The 23,618-nt window shown below is 32.6% G+C and overlaps 1 protein-coding gene across 3 annotated transcripts in view; it reads left to right on the top strand.

Moving 5' to 3' along the window:
* Positions 1–23,618, top strand: part of CSMD3 (CUB and Sushi multiple domains 3) — a gene marked incomplete at both ends in the record, with an annotated part of 1,157,568 nt that overhangs the window by 441,585 nt on the left and 692,365 nt on the right. For all 3 annotated transcript variants that reach the window (XM_081266797.1, XM_081266796.1, XM_081266795.1), the window contains one exon: positions 22,551–22,675. In XM_081266797.1, the coding sequence (XP_081122923.1) occupies positions 22,551–22,675 (125 nt within the window). The remainder of the gene's footprint in view (positions 1–22,550; positions 22,676–23,618) is intronic.

Raw genomic sequence — 23,618 nt, 5'->3', positions numbered from 1 at the left:
ATGGCAAGTTGTTAAAACCTATAAAAGAGTGACCTAGTCCAAATTTAAGACTGAGAGAAACAAATGGAAAATGGAAAATAGTTGTTACCAAGAATGGGAGAGCAAGCCTGGGACTGAAATCTTGCCTTGCTAAGTAATTTTAAGTATTCTTTTGAGATTGATGATTCTGAATCTGCCTGGTTATAGCATTACTACATGTTCCAGGTACAAACCAAAGGAATTGTGCAAAAGCATAATAAAGTACAGTGCATTTTCAAAATTGCTAATTATTACTTCAGGTATGCCAATTAAAAATATATCTGGAGCAAGAAATCTTCAAGTAGAAGTGTAAATTGGGGATCTTTAGCAGGAGAATGGGTTAGATTGTTTTTAAGAGCAACCTCAACTATAAGAATATCACCACTTTATAAACAGCAGTTAAACCAGGCATGCTAGTGCATGCCTGTAATCCCAGTGGCCCAAGAGGTTGAGGCAGTGATCCTGAGTTCCAAATCAGCCTCAGCAATTTAGCAAGGCCCCAAGCAAGTTAGTGAGACCCATGTCTCAAAATTGAAAACCAACCAAACAAACAAATGGCTGGGGCTCAGTGGTTAAGCGCCCCTGGGTTCAATCACTGGTACAAAACAAACAAAAACAACAACAACAACAACAACAAAACAGCAGTTAAAGAATTTGTAGACTCATATATTTCAGAGGAGAGAAAAAAGAACTTTGTATGTATTTAACAAAAACAAAAACCTCTTAAAACTTAACCTCTAAATAGTAATAGATATTCTCAAATACATGTTATTTTATCAATATATTGAAAGATTTCTCTAGAGCATTGATTACAATCACAAAGCATTTACTCTTTCATCATTCTTCTTGTGTGGTAGAAATATTTATGAATTTGTTCCTCAAAGAAAGATAAATTTCAAATACTAAGATGTTTATTTTTCACAGGTGAGAACAGTGGCCCTCAATCTCTAATTCCATTTCATTTCATCTCTAATTCCAATTCCAGTTCAACATTTACATGTTTTTGGAACATTGTAATGTGAGCTTTCATAGCTACAGGTTCTTCCTCTTCTTATCCATATGTATGTTGGTGCCATATCAGTCTTCTACGTAACATCTATAATAATGTGTTTTTCCAACTTAAGCTTTCCTTATACACAATCTATTCAATTTTGTCATGCATAATGCCTCAAAATAGCTCCAGTCTTTTCAGGTTTATCTCCCATTTGTATTTGCTGTGGTGATGAATTACTCCACATAGTGTGCCTCCAATATATCTGATTTTCTCTGACTTCTTTACTAGGTTTTATTGTTTCTTTTCCCCTCCTGGAATCTCAGATCCCAGTATTTTTTTTTACTTGTGTCATCCTGCATACTTTTAAGTACCCACTTAAAGACCTTCTTATTTTTCTAAACAGTTGCAATTTGGCTCTTCCCTAGCATTTTGAGTAACTTCATTAGAATACTTTGAATATTTTTTCATTGTTGTTGAGAAATTCTTTTACCTGTAAGATAGTGGAAATCAGATATAATAGACTCATATATATTACTGTAATGATTGACAAAGGAAGTTAGATATATTTAATTAATTGAATTAATTAAATAGCACAACTGCATCTTCAGCATTTTTCCATTAATTTCTCTGATTACATGACTGAACAGATAGCGTGACCTCAAACTCATCATAAAACTAAATGACTTACAGACAGTGGATGAAAAACAATCTTTTATTCATAAAATCAATATTTTTATAATCATTGAGGAAATCTATAAGAAAATCCTTGAAGAACTAAGGTATCTTACTTGCTATATTTTGCTTACCATTTTATGTTATAATCTCCAAGGTGAGAGTCCCAGCAGCTGTGTTTTGAAGTCGTAAAAGCTTTGTTTCTAATTTGAAATGCCTGTGGAACATAACAGGCTTTTAAAGAGGGAAATGCTGCCAAAGAGATATAAAAGCTGGCAGCATCTTCTATGCTGAAAAATAAATTAAAAATTTAAATGTCTCTTAAAATTACAACCAAATGTCTGTGAAATCTTTAGCTTTCATAGACTTTTTTTTCTGCAGAAATGCTTTACCTGTCCTTTTTATCAGAAGCAGAAAAAATTGAGGAAATGGAAAAATTTGAAGCTGTAAAAGAGATATCAGACAGGATAGGAATTTGTAGGTATTTATTCTCTACTTGAGAACAAAAGTAATGTTTGCTTTAAATTTTGGATTTTCATTTGGATTATGAAAACATGGACATATTCATATCCTCAGCAGATAACATGGTAGTTACTAGGAAATGTTAAAACACTTCTATCTATCTATCTATCTATCTATCTATCTATCTATCTATCTATCTATCTAATCTATCTATCTACCTCCTACCTACCTATCTATCACTATATAGGCAATATTAAAACTAGGTACTAACTAGGAACATATATATCGTAATAACACACACACACACACACACACACACACACACACACACACGCTGGCCTGGGCAACTTAGCAGTATCCTGTCTCAAAATAAAAAGGGCTTGGGATGTAGCTCAGCAATAGAGGGTTCCTGGGGGTTCAATCTTCAGTACCCTGCCAAAAAAAAAAAAATACCCAAAGCATTAGTACAATAAATAGATTACCTGATTTATCTTCTCTTTATTATTTTCCTAATGAGTTTTAATTAAAATCTTTATTCTGTCCCAACATCTTAAAACCCATTAATTCTCTCGTAGTCTCATTAATCAGCAATCTTTAATTATCGTTGCCTCTGTCTTACTTCGCACTCTTAAAACTTCTCATTTGCACAACAGCTATAGTTTTCTATTTCAGAAAAGCATCCTTACTGTGTAATTATTGCTGTGTTACCTGTGATAAAATCTTATATCTCCCATTTTTTTTCTCAAATTCAATAATATAATACAGATATCTTACACCATCACACATCATACATGAGCTTCAAATGACCTTCATACCATTAATTTGTTATTTATTAAAACACTTTGAGTATTCAGACTCCTGGTTTACTAATATATAGATTTACACTCCAGAAGTTCCCACATTTAGGAAGAATAAATGCAGGCTGTGGTTTGCAGTTTGGTGCTCTTTCCCCTTACTTAAACATTTGCATCCTACCATTTAAGATCTTCTGTAAGAGTACAAACTTAGTTTTCTGGCATTATCTTCTCAATTCTACCACATTGTGTTACAGAATGGCAACCTGCCTCTTACAGAAAAAAAAATACTTATATATACATATGCACATACATATGAATGCACACACATCATTTCAGGTGTATGGTGTGTATTTTTAAAAAGAAATGTATAAGAAGTTACTATTTGCTTAAACTTTTCAGTTCTTTCAGGTAAATTGTTCTTCCAATGCCTTCACACTTTTCTCAGAACCACAGCACATGCTATTCTCTCATCTTCAAATATGATTTTGCTGGTCTTTACCTGTTAAGAATCCTGTCCATGGCTTTTCTTCAACTTCCTTTCTAACAAATTATCCATACTCTCTTGGCTCATTTAATTTTCATAATATTTACTTCTGTGTTTCTCTTATTGCCACACTAGGCATTTATTCTATGAATTAAAATAAGATATTGTTTTTCTTCAACAAGCCCAAAACAATTTTAGATTCTTAAGAAAATCACACTGTTGAATTTGAATATATCTTCCTTTAGTTTTAAGACCAATACAATTAAGACTTACTATGCTATTCTGGTCCATATGGAAAGGTGGTTTAGGTCTCTTTGAGAAGGCTCCTAAGATATCAGGTCTGAAAATGAAGAGCACTGAAAGCACGCTCCTTTTTGTTGCTTGTGGCCCAAATTGTTCAGTACAGTATTTCCATGTAAAAACTAGCTCCTGTATAAATGCATCTATGTTAAATTTTATACATATGTAGAAGAAATAGTGGAAATGGATTTTTGAAAGCCACTTTACTGTTTTGTTATCTAAACTGATAGGACATTAGGATATATGACTTATAGAAATACTCAAATTAAGTAGGCAATCTAAGAAGAAAATAACATGAATAACATGCCCTTGTACTGAATCTATGCACTCTTCCTGATAAGCTTAGCCCTTTATCTGCACTCTGTTGTGTATTTCATTCTCATGCCATCCTCATTGCTGGACGGAAAAAACAAGTTATTATTGCAATATTATGGCCAAAATATTATAAAAGAAAAAGTTATACAAATAACAATTTGAGGCCACAAATAATTTAAATCATAGCAATATTCTATTAATATAAATTTTAGAATGTATTATTTAGGAATATATTTAAAAATTGCATCAAGGGAATAGTTTTTGCTATAGGTAGGTAGGTAATATAAGTATTTTTTCCAAGATAATGTGGGAATGTTTGGGGGCATACTAACAGCAATTTCAAATCTATAAAAAGTTATATAATGTATGTATTTTTTTTCATAAGATTTTATATGACAACTATTGAAAAAAATTATAATATAAGAAATACTAACTCCCTTCCAATGTCACCATTAATGATAAGGAGATCCTAAATGCAAGTTTAAAAGGTCAAATAGGTCAGAAATTCACATATTTCATTTGAATACTTTTCATATTTAATTATCTGTATGTTTCCATAAGGAAATGGATTATATAATTTTCCTAATGAGAATATTCTTCTTATATTGGGAATGCCATGTGACATGGAGAATATGAAAGTTATCTAATCTTCATTATATTATGTAATGAGATGGTTTTAGGTATTATTGGTGTTGAAGTGAAATGATAATAACAAAATATTAGCAAATGAGACACAAGGAGAAGAGATGTTTGTTGTAATGAGAATGTTTATGGTGTAAACAACATGAGAAAAAGAAGGGAGAGAAGAGATTTATTAAGCGAAATGCAGAAGCAGAAGAGAATAAGTATATATGCTGTATTTCAAATTAGCCATTTTTCTTATAAAAAATCCTTTAGTAACTGTGCTTAATTGCATTACCTCATTTCTAATCCATCAAGAAATTTTATGGTTTTTACTTACAAAGCATATTTAAATATGGTAAATATCCTTCATTTCAATTAAGACTTACTTAATTCAAGCTATTATCATTTCTTACTTAGTCTTTATAAAACAGTCCCAAAGCGTGTCCTTTCTACTATTATTATCATCTATGATGCATTCACCACTGCAAAATAGCCCAATTGATCTTTTAAAAGTGGATCAAACTCTCTGTTTAAAACCTCCAAACACTTGACCCTTGCACTTTGAATAAAATCAGTACTTTAAAAAATGTCCTTATAGAACCTGTTCTTGTTTTTTTTTTTTTTTTTTTTTTTTTTTTTTTTTTTGAGAATTGACTTTGGATCATTTTCCACCTAACCACTTTGATTCAGATGTTCTGGCCACTTTGGTGCTTTTGAAACATTTCCACTTGGGCCCTTTCTGGGAGATTCCTGTACTAATGCCATCTTCTCATTCAGATGTGAGATTGAACATAACCTGCCCAGTGATTTTCTGACCACTCAAGGCATTTAGAACAATGTAACTCCTTTTTACTTTAATATTTGTCATCTAAAACTTTTCTATTTGTTTATTTGTTTACTGTGTACTGATCCTTGGTCTGATAGCTATTAAAACCATTCCTAGACTTCTGCTCTGCTGTTTATCATGGAGGAGGGAAGAAATGAACACCTCAGGCTGAATTTCCCAGGCTTCTGTCTGAATTTGGATATTGAGAGATAGTAGTGGGAAACTGAAACAGATAAAGAATGGAAAATTGGGGACTAACTTCTTTTTCTTACTTCTCCTTCCGCCCGCCCGCCCTCCCTCCCTCCCTCCCTTCCTTCCTTCCTTCCTTCCTTCCTTCCTTCCTTCCTTCCTTCCTTCCTTCCTTCCTTCCTTCCTTCCTTCCTTCCTTCCTCTGCTTTGGGTGACTACAGATCTTGAGCATAGCATACTGAATAGGACTGCCGTGTTTTTTTAAACCAAGTGAATCCATCCTGTGATTTCCAATTGTATTAAACTCTGGATACCTTGCTTTTTAAAACTTTATCATCTCTATTGTTTTATAACTTATCTCTTGCATTAACTTTCTTCTTTTGAGAAAGTCTATTGTGATATTTGCTTTCCATTTGGACCTTGATTGAAAGAGTTTGTGTCTTTTCACAGAATGTAAACTCTTTAGGAAAAAAAAAAAAAAACTTGTTCTGTCCTATTGACCAATTATCTTTATTCTCTGAACATGTGGATAAAAAAGGAAAATTATTTTTGGCATAACTCCAGAAAATAAGATATTTGAAGCTAGCATTACAAATTCAAGCCACTCAATAGTATTTAAAATAACCTTTTATCAATAATTATTTCAGATTTAAGAAGATTTCATATTAGATTTTTTGGGAGGTGTCACTGGGGATTGAATCCAGTGGAATTTTACCACTGAGTTGTGTTGCATTTATTTTTTAATTTGAGACAGGGCTCACTAAATTGCTGAGGCTGGCTTCAGACCTGCCATCCTCTTGCCTCAGCCACTGGGATTACAGGCATGTGCCCAGCCTAGACAAAAATTTTAGGTAATTTTCTCAGTAGCCTGAAGATATAAATTTTCATGTTTCTATTTCCAATGTATATAGTATTACAGGCCAAAGAAGAAGGTAGATAATAAAACTTCTCTGGGTCTATAGATTTTACAAATCAGTTTGCTTAATGAACATTTATTGAATGCATACAGTGTGCCAGGCAATAGACCAATTGCTGTAGCTACAAAGATGAAAAGGGACTTTTTAATTATATAGAAAAACAGAAATAAAAATCCTAATGCATAGCAATAAGTACAATTTTATATATATATATATATATATATATATATATATATACACACACACACATATATATCTCTATATCTATATACATATACATATGTATATATGTATATATATGGTTAAAAATATATACATATATGCATGAATGTGTGTGTGTTTGTGTGTGTGTGTGTGTATGTATGTATATATATATATATTATACAGAGTAAGTAAAAGATGTTTAACTCTTTAAGAACTAGAGGGATAAGAACCAGAAAGGCCACCAAGGGAGGATGACACCTTCACTTTATTATGAAAATAAATAGAAGTGTTCCAGATATAGGAAAAGAATAGAAGAAAAGAATTTCAGGATGAGTATGGAGCATAGGATTGACACAGAGCTCTAAATCAATATGGCATATTTATTGAGAGTTTACTTTTACTGATTGTGAAGTGCCAAGTGGGATGGTAGAGATCTAAATAGGAAATTGTCAAGCAGATAAGAGAATGAGATGCATTTCCAGTTGATGAAACAGCACCATGATTTGCACCTATCCTACAAATGCTATGTATTTTCAAACAAAACCAAAAATAAAGGCAGAGTGGTATTTCTAAACACACTTACAAAAAGTATTTCTGGTAAAGGAATTCCCAAAGGAAATTTTATAAGTAAAAGTGTATTTTTCCCAAATAGAGCTCTAGAAGAACTACTTTCTGTCATCTGCTGCTTAGTAATAGCCTTGGAGCCCAAGCCTATATTTATAAAAATCTTTTTCTTTGTCATTCTTGGTGGCATATAAGTTCTGAGTCTAGTGATGATTGTCTCATGAACACAAAAATATCTGGTTTTCCTTCAGATATCAAATCTTCATTTGAAGAATGAGGAAGAACTAAAAGCAAAGATTTGTTCCTTTCTGAAGCCTTATATTTTTTTTCTTAAAATTAGAGGCTGGGGGCTGTGGCTCAGTGGCAGAGCACTTGCCTGGCATGTGTGAAACACCGGGTTCGATCCTCAGCACCACATATAAATAAATAAAAAATAAAGGTACATCAACAACTAAAATATACTTTTTAAAAATCAAAATTAAAATTTTAAGACTTAAAGGCTTAGCAACTTCTATTTCATTGGCCAGAAATTTTGACACGTGCACCTTTTGAATAGTCACTGACCAGTTAGAATGTGATCATTCCAGCATGAATATCAAGGATAGGAACTCAGATCTTAAAAAGTCAGGATTGTATTTAAGGAGTAGCGTTTTGGAAGGGAATAGACAGAATTACAACTATGCTATATAGATAGCATTAAAGGCTATTTGTGACCTAGTCTCAGTTTGCTCTCTAATCTTATAAATCCTTTATCTTCATCCATTTCATTCCTACTTCCAACTCCCATTTATACACACGTGTATATACACACAGAGTGAATAGACAACACATATTCAACTATTGCAGTTCCCAAAATGTATCATGCTTGTAACCCATGGAAAATTTATATGCTGCATTCCTGACTAGAGTGCTCCCTTTCTTATTCTTTGCATGTCTGTGCCTGCTCAACCTCTAGTATTAAGCTGTTTTAAAGTACCAAACAGTCTATATTATTGGTCTACTTTTATTTTCCATAGCATCATCCACATTTAAAATGTGTTAGTGTAACTTCTTTTTCTTTTTTTCCCCCTCTTTTATATCTAGATGTTCTTTGGGAAGAGTCTCATTCCTCCTTCCAATATTGCATCTCTTTTCATGAGACCTAACATATGGCAGGGGTTGGAATAATCATGGGCACACAGACTTTTAAAAGATAAGGTAGGAAAGGTAGAAAACAACCAGAAAATGAGTCTAATTTTCTGTCCCAAAGATCTTAAGTTCCATGTAGAAAGAAATCTGTAAACTTTGTAAAGCTTTTTACATGGTACCTAACAATTTGGACTATCTAAAATATATACACAGGTACTTGATCTATTCTAGACCCACCAGACTTAGACTGCCAGCTAACAAAAAAATTATTAATTCTTAAAAATATACTTTATTGTAATTATTTAAAAAATGTCTGCATAGAAATTCAGTGTCTTGAACTTCACCTTCAGACATAAAATTTATGGCCAAGACTGGCAAATACCTAACAAGACCCCCTGAGGGATTATACCAGTAGCCACTGGGAGACAGAAAAACATTGCCATAGTGGTGTGTAGGCATACAGCTGTTGTCCCAGGTACTCAGGAGGCTGATGTGGGAGGATTGTTGAGTTCAAGAGTTCAAGAGCAGCCTGGGCAACATAGCAAGACCCAGTCTCGAGTGCGCGCACAAACACACACTTCCAATAACAATAACAACAAAAAAATATATCTTTTCATGGTTCCCAGGCCCAAATAAGTATTTAACAATTTTATTTACATGGTAGTTTTATCTAAAGGACTTAAGAAATTACATTGTAGCAACTTAACACTTTTATATACTTTCCAATTTCTCATATTTGGGGATCAGATTAATCATTATCATTCTTTTTTTATAACCCACAGTGAAATGATATGGTACTTGCTTTTTATTATGCCAATTACTAGAAAAATCCAGTTTCAAAAAGAAATGATTTTGGGCTGGGGATGCGGCTCAAGCGGTAGCGCGCTCGCCTGGCATGCATGCGGCCCGGGTTCGATCCTCAGCACCACATACCAACAAAGATGTTGTGTCCGCCGAGAACTAAAAAATAAATAAATAAATAAATATTAAAAAAAAGAAATGATTTTGAAAACAATACAGTGTTTTAGTGCTGATACTGTAAACTACTTCAATCTAGTAGTTTTCCCAGTACATGAAAGATGTCTGTTTCCATTAAAAATTAAAATAATTGTAGGGCCTTGAATGTGCACCTAAGCAAGAGTTTGGGAACTTTAATTTTAGTCTTCAAGAAAAGTAAAGCAAAATCTGCAATAAATGAAAGGGTGCTGATGATTTTATTTTGTATTTTAGTCAGACCTTGGCATGGACTACTTCCTCTTTCACTGTCAATCCATACAAGTACATGGAATTTATAATTATATTATGGAATTTATAATTATACAAAATCTCTTCAGGCTCTGCAACATGCCTGCATCTAAACCTTGATTGCTGTGTCTGTGTCCTTTCTTTCGAATATATTCCATAAATACCTCCTGTGTACTTACATAGCAGACACTAACTGGATCCTGGATGTAGAAGATAAAGAGTTAAATAAGATATCATCCTTCCTTCCAAGAGTTTACAGTCTTCAGCTTGTATCCTCGTGACTCATAGAATATTTCTGCCAATCTGCTCAGCATACTTCTTTATTTTTCTGCCTGCTGTTTGTGGAGTCTGTTTTTCTACACTGGTTGTTAGTATTATCTTTTAGACTTCCTTTAGCTCTAAAGTTTCTTCTCAAGGGCAAAATAATCTTTAACCACTAACTAGTTAAGGATCTGATACATTAGTTTCTAGTTTGACTATGAAAAAAATTGAATTCTTTAAATATAATATTATGTGGGTTTTGTCAAAGTTTAACTTCTCAAGTATAAAAATAAGTTCAAGGTAATAGTTACTCACTTGTTTTTACTTGCACAGAAATCATAATATAGAATGTTAATACGCTCCCTTTCTATATCTGTGCTTTTGTGCATTATAGTTTTCGACTGACCTTGTAATTTATAGAGAAGAAGTGAAGGGAAAGGCTAAAGATGGCAAATAAGAAGATCTTGCCTTCCTTGACAATTATGCTAAGGTATACTAAAATAACTTGAAGAGTTGCAATGAAAAATCTAAACTATTCATTGTAAAATATATACACATACAATGCTTGCAGTTTATTTTTCTTTCAAAGTTAAGAGAATCCCTTGCCCAATTATGAATTCCAGAGATATTCTTTGGCATCATAAAAATTGATTAAAAAATTGATAATATTTTATACAGCTGTTTGCATTTCAGTGCATAATCTATTTTTTTAAATTTTCCTGTAAATGGCAAAAAAACCCTCAGAGTTTCTCACCATGTCCTGCACAGGGAGAGAAATCAGTAATCATATGGAGGTGTGGAATGGCTTGAAATAAAATGCTGAAAAAGTAGTAATAAGAAATAAAGACAAAAGAGACAAGAAATACACGGAAAACAGGGGCTTGACAGGGTAGAAAAGACCTGATGGGTCTGATCTTAACAAAGAGAGAAAGCTCACCAACATTTATTTTATAGAGAAACACATAAAAGGAATTTATTATTAGGAAGGGTTCTTTATAATAAAGAAGAGGTGAGAAGCTGTGGGAAATTGGCCTGGTTGGGGCCTTATCACTTGCTCAGTAATTCTTCATCCTCCAGGCAGCTGGCACCTCAAGGCTGGTTAGGCACACTGGTATCTCTTTCACCCAACGTTTGCAGGCATCTAAATTACAATCTATAGAACTCATGTATTTCATGGCACCGTTAACTGTGGTCACAGATGGGCGTGACTTTCTACACATTAGCATGGAAAGATTCCCAGATGTGACAGTCAAGATGTCCAAGGCATTGGAGTTCAAAAAAATAATTAATTTGCCACTCCTGACAAGGGTTTATCTCCACTCCCATTCCCCTATTTGATTTTCAAAAGGTAATACTGAGATTTGCCCAACATTGATTAAGGGCCTATTTTTATTTTTGTTTTTATATTTTGTTTTTACTAGAAAGACATTTTAATGGAATAGAAAATATTCATTACAATTCATCAGTATAATTCAATTTTCATGGTATATATATTGAAGAAATTGCCTTATAGTAAGTCATTATGTTAAATGAGAACTATATACAATTAAAACACCTCTGACTTTTAGGTTATATGCCTTTTATTCATTGAAGAGGTATGACAACATAAAAACATGATTAAGTATCTGATATATATTTGGGCAGATTTTGCTTTAATAAAAAACAAATTGATTCATAGAAGGTTACAACTAGAATGCATCTAGTGATAATCTAATCCAATCTAATTAGAATTTTCCTCAGTGAGCTATAATACTGATAAACTGAATATGGAGAACTGAGTGTATTTTACATTTTAGACTTAATAAGGCAAATGGAACTTAGTATGCCAAATTTACACTTGTGACATATGCAATAATTTATTATTCATTGCCAGTATCTCTGTGTAGGATTTAAGATATAAATATTAAATATGTGTAGACAATGTTCAATTTAAGTGCTCTTTCCCATCTATAAAACATTGAACAGTTCACAAACAATGAGGTAGTTGCTTTGTGCATCAATCTTTGCACTTCAAATATCAATCACAAAAAGCCCCTGGATTACTCTTGCATATTTATATTTACTTGGTGAGAAAATAAATGACATTGAAAAGAGTAGATCAAATGAGATTTTATACAGGATAGTGCTTTGTAAACTAAATGCCTTATTCAAATATTAATTTTTAATATTCTTTTAAAGATTTATTCTAAGATTAAAAAAATAACTGGAAAATTTATAACATTGTGTATTAGAAGGCTTATTTCATCTATTCCTTAGGAATATTTTCTTAAACTGAGATGAACTTTAACTATTTAAACTTCCAATTCAACTGATTTCCTCCTGACAATTGTTCTTATATAAAGATACTTGGGGCTTTTTAAAAAACAATTAATGGGCTACTAATATTAATTTATTAATACTTAATGATAACATAAGTTTTGAAATTCAAGACAAATAGAATTATCCTCTTTAAATTTGTTGCTATCTTATAGGGTTGTGAGGTAGAAGGAGGAGAGTGAAGTAGTAACAGGTATAGTTGTGCCAAGGATCTGACCTTAACCTTGCCTATTTTATGACTTGCTTTTGTGAGGCATATTTTATGCATATACCTGTTTTAGTCAGCTTTTTCACTAAAAGATTTTACCAGAACAATTTTAGTGGAGGAAGTTTATTAGGAGGCTCATAGTTTTCAGAGGTCTCAGTCCATAGACAGTGGGTTCTATTCCTCAGGGATCCAGGTGATGCTGAACATCAATGGAAGAGTTGGAAGAGTAAAACAGCTCACAAGATGATCAGAAAGGAGAGAGAGAGAGAGAGAGAGAGAGAGAGAGAGAGAGAGAGAGAGAGAGACCACTTTTCCACTTGCCAGATACAAAATGTAAATCCCAAAGTCATGTCCCAAAGACCCACGTGTTTCAGCCACACCCTACCTACCTTCAGCTTCCACTTAGCTAATTCCATCAAGGGATTGAGACACCGCTTAGGTTAATGTTTCCATAATCCAATCATCTTCTCTAAACCTTCTTGCATTGTCTCACACATGAGAAAAATGATGAAAACCACTAAAAATTATTTTAACCTAAATAGTAGCTTTAAGTCTTTTTAGGCCTTAGATTGAGTACTAATTTCATTTTACATTTTTATTTGCAGGGGTTATATTTTCAGATTCTAATTTCTAATCCCATTGACTACTCCTTAGCCAAAAATATTTTGTCGTTTCAATTAAATCTGTTTAACAATTGTATTATTCTCAAATAATTTTAACTCCCTGTTAAACATATTTGTATCACAGGGGAAAAAGACCTTGTTTAAACTTTTAAATTATCTATATTTTGTAAATTAAAAGTATGTGCATATTGTGAATTTACAGAAAATTATATTACCTCCTCATCCTTTGTACTAGTAATATTCAATAATACTACAAATTTGTTCCCTTTCCATCAGAAATATTATTATCCTACCATGGTCTTTTCTTTATTTTATAACACATAATAGATCTGTTTAGTACTTGTTATGTAAAAATACTGTTTATCTAAAACTGAATATCTATTAAAAATGATTAATAAAAACGCAAAATTTAACCTAGTGAATAAAACCAAAAAGAATAGAAAGCAAAACAAAGAAAAAATTAATAATAAGAGCAAAGCACATGGTGACAAAAATTTATTTGATAGGCTCCAGAAAGAGAAATGTAAAGATAACAAGAAAACTGTCATATTTTTCATAATTGCAATTGTACTAAAGTTAAAATTTTGAAATCTTGCCAGATAAAATAGCAAGGATTTTCCAGAATTCTGAGGAGTGTGAGGGTGGTAGGAGGGAAAGTGGAATAGCAGTGGGTACTGTTAGAGATACTGTGCCTAGGATGTGATGTTAAGCTTGCCTGTTTTGTTTGACTTTCTTATGTGATACAAGGATTCTGAGGATAAGTAACATACCACAATCAATTTTGGAGATGACAGAAAAGTGCTTAATAATAATAATAATAATAATAATAATAATAATAATGATAATAATGATAATAATTACCCTTCTTTCTGAAGGTATAGCATTATAACTCCTTATATTGCCATTTTCTTTTAGCTTAATTAACTATTTAATAAAGAGCTGTTCTTATATTAAAATCTACACTAACTAATGTACTTTCTAGGGTTTCTTTCTGAACAAACCATTCCTTTGGGTACTTCCCTTTTCAAATTGCCCCATTTTTCAACATATTATGTTTCATAGGTACACCTAAATGCAGGAAATAAAATCATATGAAAAATGATTTTTTCCTAGAGATTGAATTTGAACTGAACAGAAATGGAGCATTAGCGATCATGGAAGGTATACTTGAAACTGTACAAAAAATATCTTTTAGATTAGTTTAGAAAGATTAGTAGGGTAGTTGTTGGTCTGAACATTGAATGAGGTACTGAAAAACCATGAGCATTTCACAACACAAGATGCTCTGGAGAAATATCCAGACTGGTCATAACCAACAGCACAAATAAAGAAGTAGGTAAGAAGATTGAAATGCAAAGTTGTGTGACTGCTGAGTTGGATTTTCCTTCCATTTGGTATAGTTTTGTCGCTGCTGATAGTACCTATGCAAAATAATAACATTAATTTTTATAAGGGTGTTACAATAAGCAATATACATTAAAAGAATTTTAAATTCTCTTTTGAACAGAAATTTTAGTAGGAGTTGAAAATCCTTTAATCTATCTAAGAATTATTATAAATTTAGAGTCAAAACATATTATAAAAATAAAATCACTTTTTATTCATCATAGATACATTTAATAATATATAATTTCTATAACTTACAAATAATTGAATTATAACTGTCACCATGAGGAGGTGCCAGAAAGGGGGGTTGCAATTCAGGATGATGGGTTCTTGACATGTCTAAGAAAGAAATTCAGTAAGTGTCAAATAGAGGCACAGAGATGTATTCAGGACAGCAAGGAGTACACATTCAATGGAGAATACTGGTGATCTCAAAAGAGAGGCATGACTTTTATGGTCTCAAGCACTTGTTTTAAAGGAAACATAAGGAGTGGACACGGAAAGTTATGTGGGGATGACATCAACCTGGTGATCACAGGATGGTTACTGATATTGTCTCCATTATTTAATCAACAGATAACATTTGGAATGTATTCTATATTATAGGTTTGTTAAAATACCATTTTTTCATTTGATTAGTACATTACATGGGTTAGTAAATAGTGCACAGTGCAATTTTCATAAGTGAGTGGATTTCCAGTTACTTTAAGGTGGTGAATGAAAATTTGTGGACTTCTCAGAAATTGGGCAGTGACAGGCCCAAAGGAAAACTGGCTTGGGGAGTGAAGGTATGGAAAATTTCAGCACAAGCCTTTTAAATTAAACTCATAGTCACTTTTGCCTTCCGTTTCCCCACTTTCTACCTATCATTTTCAATTTTTAATTTTTTGTTCCACCTCAACATTATGACTTTTACCTCTAGTATAAAATGAGAATAGGAATATTCAAAAGAGAAGGAGTAATAATGGCACAAAAAATAAGAAAGAAGCAAGGACTCATTCAAAAACCCAATAAAGAAACATACCTTCTATAAGGAGAGTCAATTGGCCTGTTTGTACAGGAAGAGAAAATTGACTTTAATAAGAAAATAATTGGAATTCTGGAATGAAATTTAAAAAAAGAACAGGTTAACAACATAAAGGGATTTTAAATTTTCTAATCCCATTGACTACTCCCTAGCCAAAAATATTTTATCCTTTCAATTAAATCTGTTTCACAATTATATTATTCTCAAATAATTTTAACTTTTTAACTCCCTGTTAAACATATTTCTATCACAGGGGAAATATATGACCATATAAAAATTCCCCACTTCATATTTCTTTTTGGTAAAAATAAGCTCAGAATTTCTTATGTACAATTATTAATATTTGAAATTGCTATTTTTAAGTATATTTAGTGATTTTTTTATTTTAAAAATATTAAACTAGCATTATTGAAGACATGCTGGTGATAGTTATTTCCTACATGCTTAGCATTTTGATCTTTTTAGTGTAGAAACAGTTTACAAAAGCTTTGACTTTTGTATCATCCTTTTTACCTAGATAATTTCATCTTTTACAGTGATTATTTTTTAATTATCATCTCTGTTGATGATTTTCTGCATCTGTCAGGAAATTGACAGGACTTTTAAATCAACCAAAAAACCTAATAACTAAAATAAATAAACAAAAACCTTAAATGCAAATTCACTCTTATAATGCTCTCAATTTTCTCTGCTGGCTTATTTCTAAGATCTTCTCTGAACCAAGCACCAGCAGTTGTCCTGCCATATCTTTATATTTTTCCATATTTGATTTATTTGATTGTAATTAAAATTACAGGTTCACTATCTTGGGTCAAAAACTGGTGAGGATTTTTTTCAATAATAATAATAATGGCACTTAAACATGGGCCAGCATAATCCTGTTGAAGATCATCACTTCTTTTCCAATGTCATTACCTATCGTATGTGTGATGATTTGATGTTTTCAAATTCAAAATGTGTTCTATCATTTGTTTTGAAATATTCTATCAGATTGAATAATCCTTCTGGTGTCAGAGAAATTACAGTGGATTCTACTTACTTTCCTATATTCACTTCACTTACCTGAATAATTTCATACACATACACACACACACACACACACACACACACACACACACACAGAGAGACAGAGAGAGAGAGAGAGAGAGAGAGAGAGAGAAATTTAACAAATTTAAAGAACCTTACACAGTTGTGTTTGCAAGGAAGGCCATCCACAAGAACCACAGAGGTTCTTGGTCACCAGTTTATTGTGATCACAGTGGAAGGATTTCAAGCAACTTTCTCAGAGTAGCAAGCATGAATTTATTAGAACAGATGAGAACAGGAAAAAAGGGAACACTTCCAAAGGAGAAAAGGAGAGAGTGGGTCCCTTCAGAAAGGAGAGGAATGAATGACTCACCGCTCTTGCCCTTCTGTTTTATTGGGGATTCCAGGGAAGTTTCGAAGAGTCCTGAATAGATTCACTTCTCAGACTTTTAACTGACAGTAGTATTGTATCAGACTTTCAAGTGCCCACTCTGCATAGCCTTACACCATGGAGGGGAGATTTTACTATTGTGACATGCTAAAGATTCACAGCAACTTTGAGTCATTTTGGCCTTCAGACCAGTTCTTATTGGAAGTTGTTCCTTATAGATTTTATAGTTAGAGGGCTTTGCTTCTAATTATCATATCGCCCTGAGCCCTAGAATCTGGTCCATGTAAAGGTCAAAAAAGTTGCTCCTTCAGAAGAACTTAAGTTCTTATCAGCAGGGAATGGCCTTATTTCTCCTGTAGATAACAGGTTGTTTGCTGAGGAATGTAGCATATCCTACTGACTTAAGACAGTCAACACCAGAGCAACCTCAGGCAAATTGCCCTTGGAAAGAGAGCATATGGGGGTCCGCACACTACTGTTCACAGAACCATCTCTCAAACTCATGTTTCTACCACTCATATTTGTCAGTCACCCTTGACTTAGGTTATCCTTAAGTTTGACTCAAATCCTAAAGAAGTTCATAAATTGAAAATAGTACATTTGTTCAAAATGTACATACTATGATTGTTGTGCTTTGGCTTTACTGAGAAAATGAGTTATTTCTATTTATTTCTGCTCTTTGTGTGGTAGTTTTGCATCTTTATAAACTTTGTATAAAATATGTTCAAGTGTAGCAGTAATCCTAGATGGGGATGCTTGCAGAGCCCAAAATAAAAGCTTCTGTTCAATAGTGGTGAAAAAATTAATGGTATTCACAATAAAAATAATTAGAAATATTTAACACATTAACAGTTTCAATTCTGCTTAAAGCCACTGTTAATACTTTACTAGAATTATCTTGAATCCATGAATACATAGATTTTTAAAGCTTAAAACAAACCTAGAAAAACTTTTAAATCAGAAGACAGCCATGGATTATGTGCCCAAAATGCCACATATGATGCTTTTAAATGTCATTGCTTAAGTTAACCTAATGTAAAATATTGAAGCAGAAAATTGCCCTCCCTTCAACTTGAGAAGACTCCCATCTTCCTACCTTCTTTGCTGTGCAGTTTGTCAGTCAGTGTTTCCAGTTTAATCTGAGCTCCTAAATCATTGTAGGAAATATTCACCAGGGTATTGTCTTCCTATGGACACAAAGAAGAAACCTTTTGATTGTAAGTGGAGAAATTAGGAAAAGCATAAACCTAAAATTAGAAATAAATCTTAATGATTAGGTACAATAAGGAAAATGGGAATTCCTGGGGCAGTAAACCCGGTAATGGTGTTTGGAATATAAGTTGTATATCAGACCGATACACAGGCAAAAAAAGAGAGGGGGCAGGGGATGCTATAAATAAGAAAAAAAGGTAAGTTTCCCACATCAGAGATTAAAATAAGTTGTGAAAATGAAATTTAAAAGTCAAGACAAATAGAGAAAATTATAAATACTCAAAATGACTTTAAAAGCAAAGAACTCCCAGACTATCAGGACTTCATTATGACCTAATTAAGGTAAATAATTGAGTGTCTGATATGTGTTAAGCACTATATGCTTTATAAATGATACTTCATTACGTTATCACAATAGATGAGGAAGTTGAGGTTCATAAGTGTTATTTTCTCAAAAATTGGTTAGGACACAATTTGGGATTTTAAAAATCTCTCTGACTTTGTAATCTATATTGTGAACTACTATGTTACTTCATTCTACATCTGAAAAACTTCCACTAAAGTTATAAGTGGAGGGAAAAAAAAGTTGAAATTACTCATTTTTAGCAGGAGGGGGCAAAATATAGAAACTTTAGATTCCATCCCTAGTCCTTGGTACTAGTCTTTGATATGGTAGCTGGTTTAGTTAGCTTTTTCATTAGTGTGACCAAAAGACCTGATAAGAACAGTTTTAGAGGAGGAAAATTTTATTAGGGGCTCATGGTTTAAGAGGTCTTAGTCTATAGATGACTGAGTCCATTGATCTGTGCCTGAGGTGAGGCAGAACTATATGGCAAAGGTGTGGTGGAGGAAAGAAGCTCAGGACATGGAACCAGGAAGCAGAGAGAGAATTTTCTTAGCAAGGACAAAATATATACCCCCAAAATATATGCCCCCAGTGATGCACCTCTTCTAGCTACATGCTTCCTGTCTACAATCACAACCCAGTTAATCCCTATCAAGGGATTAATGCACTAATTAAGTTAAAAATCTCATAACCTAATCATTTACCTCTAACTCTCTTGTATTGTCTCATGTATGAGATTTTGGGGCATATCTAAATCACTTAGGTATTTGTTATTACCAATTGCCTGTCTCCAGTTTCCTACAATCTAAAAATACAAGTTCAAATACTTAAACATGATAACACTTACTCCTTTTAGCATGATTAGCCTGGTTAAAATTACATCAGACCCAACCCCTGTTCAGGTCCTATACTAGATCATCTTCTCTTTCTGCCAATATTGTATTACCACTACCTTTCTACTACAGTATTTTTCATATAGATCTCATGCTATATTTGTTTATTTAAAATTGTCCCACCATTTATTATTTAACCTATTGCAATTTCTACTACAGTTGCCATCATATCATCTTCATGAGAGCTCAGATTTTTGTAATAGCATGCTAGCCAAACTCCCTCCTTCTAACTTTGCCCTCTTGAATTGTATTCCTTACTCAGCATCCAATTGTATCACTTAAAAACATAAAGTAGCATAATGACATTCAGTTGGCTCACAGACCTTTAATAACTGTATATTTCTTTTAGAATAAAGGTTTAAATTCTTATCATAACCTACAAAACTGTAACCAATCTGCCTGAACCCCTACCTGCTTCCTTGTCTAAATGCCATACACATTTCTCCTTCATTTGCTATTCTCTAATCATATTAATTTAGTTGGTATTTCTTGAACATGGAAAACAAGATAGGTATCAGAAGGTGAGTGCTTATGGCTTACAAGAAACTTAAATAGCCTTGATAATTTCTTAGCCTGAACTAAGAACATTTTGTCAAGTTATAGAATAAATATATAACTGAATGTATTAGACTATATACTAAACAGATATTAGTAAACAGTGTATCTGCAAGGAATGGCATTTATTCATGTATATAAACTATATTCTATAGAATATTTGAAAGTGTCTGGAACTTTTTCGGTAGATTGGATTTACAATTATACAATACCTTAGATATTATATAGGAAAATAACATGGAAGAATATTATGGATTAAAACATAGTTGTGTTTTACAGAGTGGTCAAGGACCTTATGAATAAGATTACATGTGAGAAGAAAGCAGAACAGATAGGAATTATCAGAGATACAGCCTCCTGCAGAAAGGATTTTCCATATTGATAGTAACAGATAATATAAAGACTCTAAGGCAGCTGCATACTTAATATGTTTAAGCCATAGCAAGGAGCAGATTTGCTAAAGAATAGAGATGGAAGGAGAAAACTTAGAAAATGAGTTCTGAAAATTATCAGGGGTCAGATCACAGGGACAATTGTAAGGGCACTCCTTTTATTCTGAATGAAATAAGGAAACACTGAGAGATTTGAAGTAGAGAGTGACCTAACTTGAGCTAATTCTTTTTAAATTGCTCTGGATATGATTTTGGTACAAAAAATGGAAAGTCGAGAACAGAAACAAGAAAACAACCAATAATGAAATGAACTATTGCAGTAATTCAGATGAACACAATGGTGGGTCGTCGGTTCAGGCTAATGATTGTGGGGAGAGAAGCATTTAGCAACTAGAAAACAAAATTTCCTTTTACTGAGATGGGGAACAAAAGAAATGCCAGAGAATTGACCTTCATATATATATATGAACTTGTAATATTGTTCAAACTATAAGATAATCAAAATAAAACTTGAAGTCATTAAGAGGTCCAAGAGGAATTAAAGATTATTTTTTGGTGGTTATATAGTTTAATTCATGATAATTCAGTGAGTTATGCATTTTTGTATACTTTTCTGAATATGTCTTTTATTTAAAATAAAGTCACATTTTAAAAAGGTGGAAAAAAATATGGCTCCTGAGGAGATTAGATTCTAGTGCCTATAGATTTTTTTCTCTGTGCTTAACCCAGTGTCTTTCGTCATGGCATTTTTCTTAGTTTAGGTCTCTTGTCTTCTTCAGTCTTTACCAGAGGCATGCAAACTTATTCAAAAAGAGCTACATATTATTTATAATATAGTTTGTGGGCCCAAAATCACCACTACTACTACTCAACTCTGTCATTACAAATATGACAGCATACAATGAGAGTATAGCTATAGTTACATTGAACTTTATATATGGACATTGAAATTTGGATTTAATACAATTTTTTTACATTTAAAAATGTTATTTTTATAATATCTTTTCAAACATTTTTAGCTTTGGGGATGTACAAAACCAATGGAACTGATTAGACCTACAGGAAACAGTTTACCACCCTTAGACTATTTGACTTGTTTTCTTACTAGTCTTTCAGTAATTACTTTTCTTAATAAGTGCCTTCTTTTCAGAGATATCTTCTAATAAGAAAAATGTGATCATATAATTCCCTTGCATGAGTAGCTCAGGAAGCTGAACAGAAGCTGTTCAGGCACCAGCTGAGTGAGAAGATAGAAATAAAGTTTTCCAGGAAGAGGCAGCAGAGAAAGCAAAGCAGATGGAAAAGAGCATGGAATGCACAGAGATGGTTAGGCGGGAGAGGTGCTGATCATACATGGCTTTGAGTGAGACAGGAGGTGGAGAAGTTCTTGGGGACTTATTGTTGAAGGGCTTTTATTCCCATACTAAATCCAGGATCTTGTTTTTTATTGGTGGGTTATTATTTGAGGATATTAGGAAAGAAAATATACGGTCAGTTTTTCATTAAAAAAAAAAACATATTCTTTACCCTTAGCTATTAGGTATTGTAAAATGGAATTTTAGCAATTTTGTGTTCACTGGAAGGAGAAAAAAAATCCAAATTGCAATAGGTTAAATAATAAATGGTGGGACAATTTTAAATCAACAAATATAGCATGAGATGTATATGAAAAATATCACACGCTTATATCCATCAATACATACATATGTACAAGTGCATGTGGATATTTAAAGATATGTCTAAATACTTGTACATGTAAATATATTCTAGAGAAGCACTGTGATATGGTATGAACCCAATAATTGGTATTTGAATCAGAATGTCTACTTTTTGTTCATATTTACCACCTAATTAGGATGATAAATTTAGTCAATTATTTAACTATAATTTTCACAACAAAAAACAAGACAATTAAACTTGATGATAGCTTTAAATTAATACAGTTCCTCTCAATATGTGCTTGTATTGAATACAGATTCATCTGTTTGTGAGTTTTATTACACATGCCTTGCATGTCTTGTTTACACATTTAGATACTTTTGGGGTCTAAATCAGTTAGATATTTCTTGTCATTATGGCACATATTTTATCTATTAGATGTTGCCAGTTGGTATTGAACCTAATTATTATGATATATTTTTTAATCATATTTTTAAAAACTTTATTCAATTTTAGCCTTGGATCAACTATTCAATTCTCTTGTGATGAAGATTATGTCCTCCAGGGGGCAAAGAGCATCACCTGTCAACGGATAGCTGAAGTTTTTGCTGCTTGGAGTGACCACAGGCCTGTGTGTAAAGGTAAAAACAAATTAAAAAAAAAAAAAAGCTTAAAATATATTATAATAGTTTTAAGTTGTTTTATGCACATACGTTGCAATTAAATCTTTGAGTCATAATCCTTAAGGACTCATTTAGCTCATGTATTCAATGGTTTTTTTATTGAAAAATCTGTAAAGGTTTTCACTGCACAAGGTTCCCAAGGAATTTCCATTCTAATAATCATATAATAGACTGAGGTATAAAGTGTGCAACAGAAGACACTAGAAATTTTTTTACAAATTATGCTTACTCTCCCCATGTAAGCATGGATATAGATTTTTTTAAACCATAAATCCATCTCCACTTTTAGAATGTGTCATTTAGATTGCTAATGTGTTCACTTGTGGTAATTTTGGTAGCAGTAGAAGAACAGCTCAAATTCTTTCAAATTCTTTTTTTTCTTTTTGTGGGAATTAAACCTATTGTCTAAAACATGGCAGGCAAGCCATCTACCACTGAGCTATATTCCCAGTCCCAGAGCTCAGGTTCCATAGTTAGTTAAGTTAAACCCAGACAAAGAAATTAATACTCTGACTTGGTATATTACCACTATGTGTATTTGATACAAAAAACTGATTTAAGACAAAATTGACTCAGAAAATTTTTAATTTTTTTTAGCTATACATGGACATAATATCTTTATTTGTATTTATGTGGTCCTGAGGATCAAACTCAGTGCTCACATGTGTGAGGCAAGTGCTCTGCCACTGAGTCACAACCCCAGCCCCCAATTTTTAAATATAAGAAAAATATTATGAAAATGAAATAAAATCTTAATTACTTGGTTGAAAGAAGAAGGAGAAGGAGGAAAAGAAGAAGAAAAGGGAAAAAACAATGAGCTTAGGGTACCCTTCAATTTTTTTTCAATTTTTTAAAATAGGAATTCAAATATATTAAGATATATTCATTTTGTATGACTTTG

Source organism: Spermophilus citellus, assembly GCF_964194105.1.
Source record: "Spermophilus citellus genome assembly, chromosome: 14".
NCBI classification, from domain to species: Eukaryota; Metazoa; Chordata; class Mammalia; order Rodentia; family Sciuridae; genus Spermophilus; species Spermophilus citellus.
This window is presented reverse-complemented; position numbering and strand designations above follow the sequence as displayed.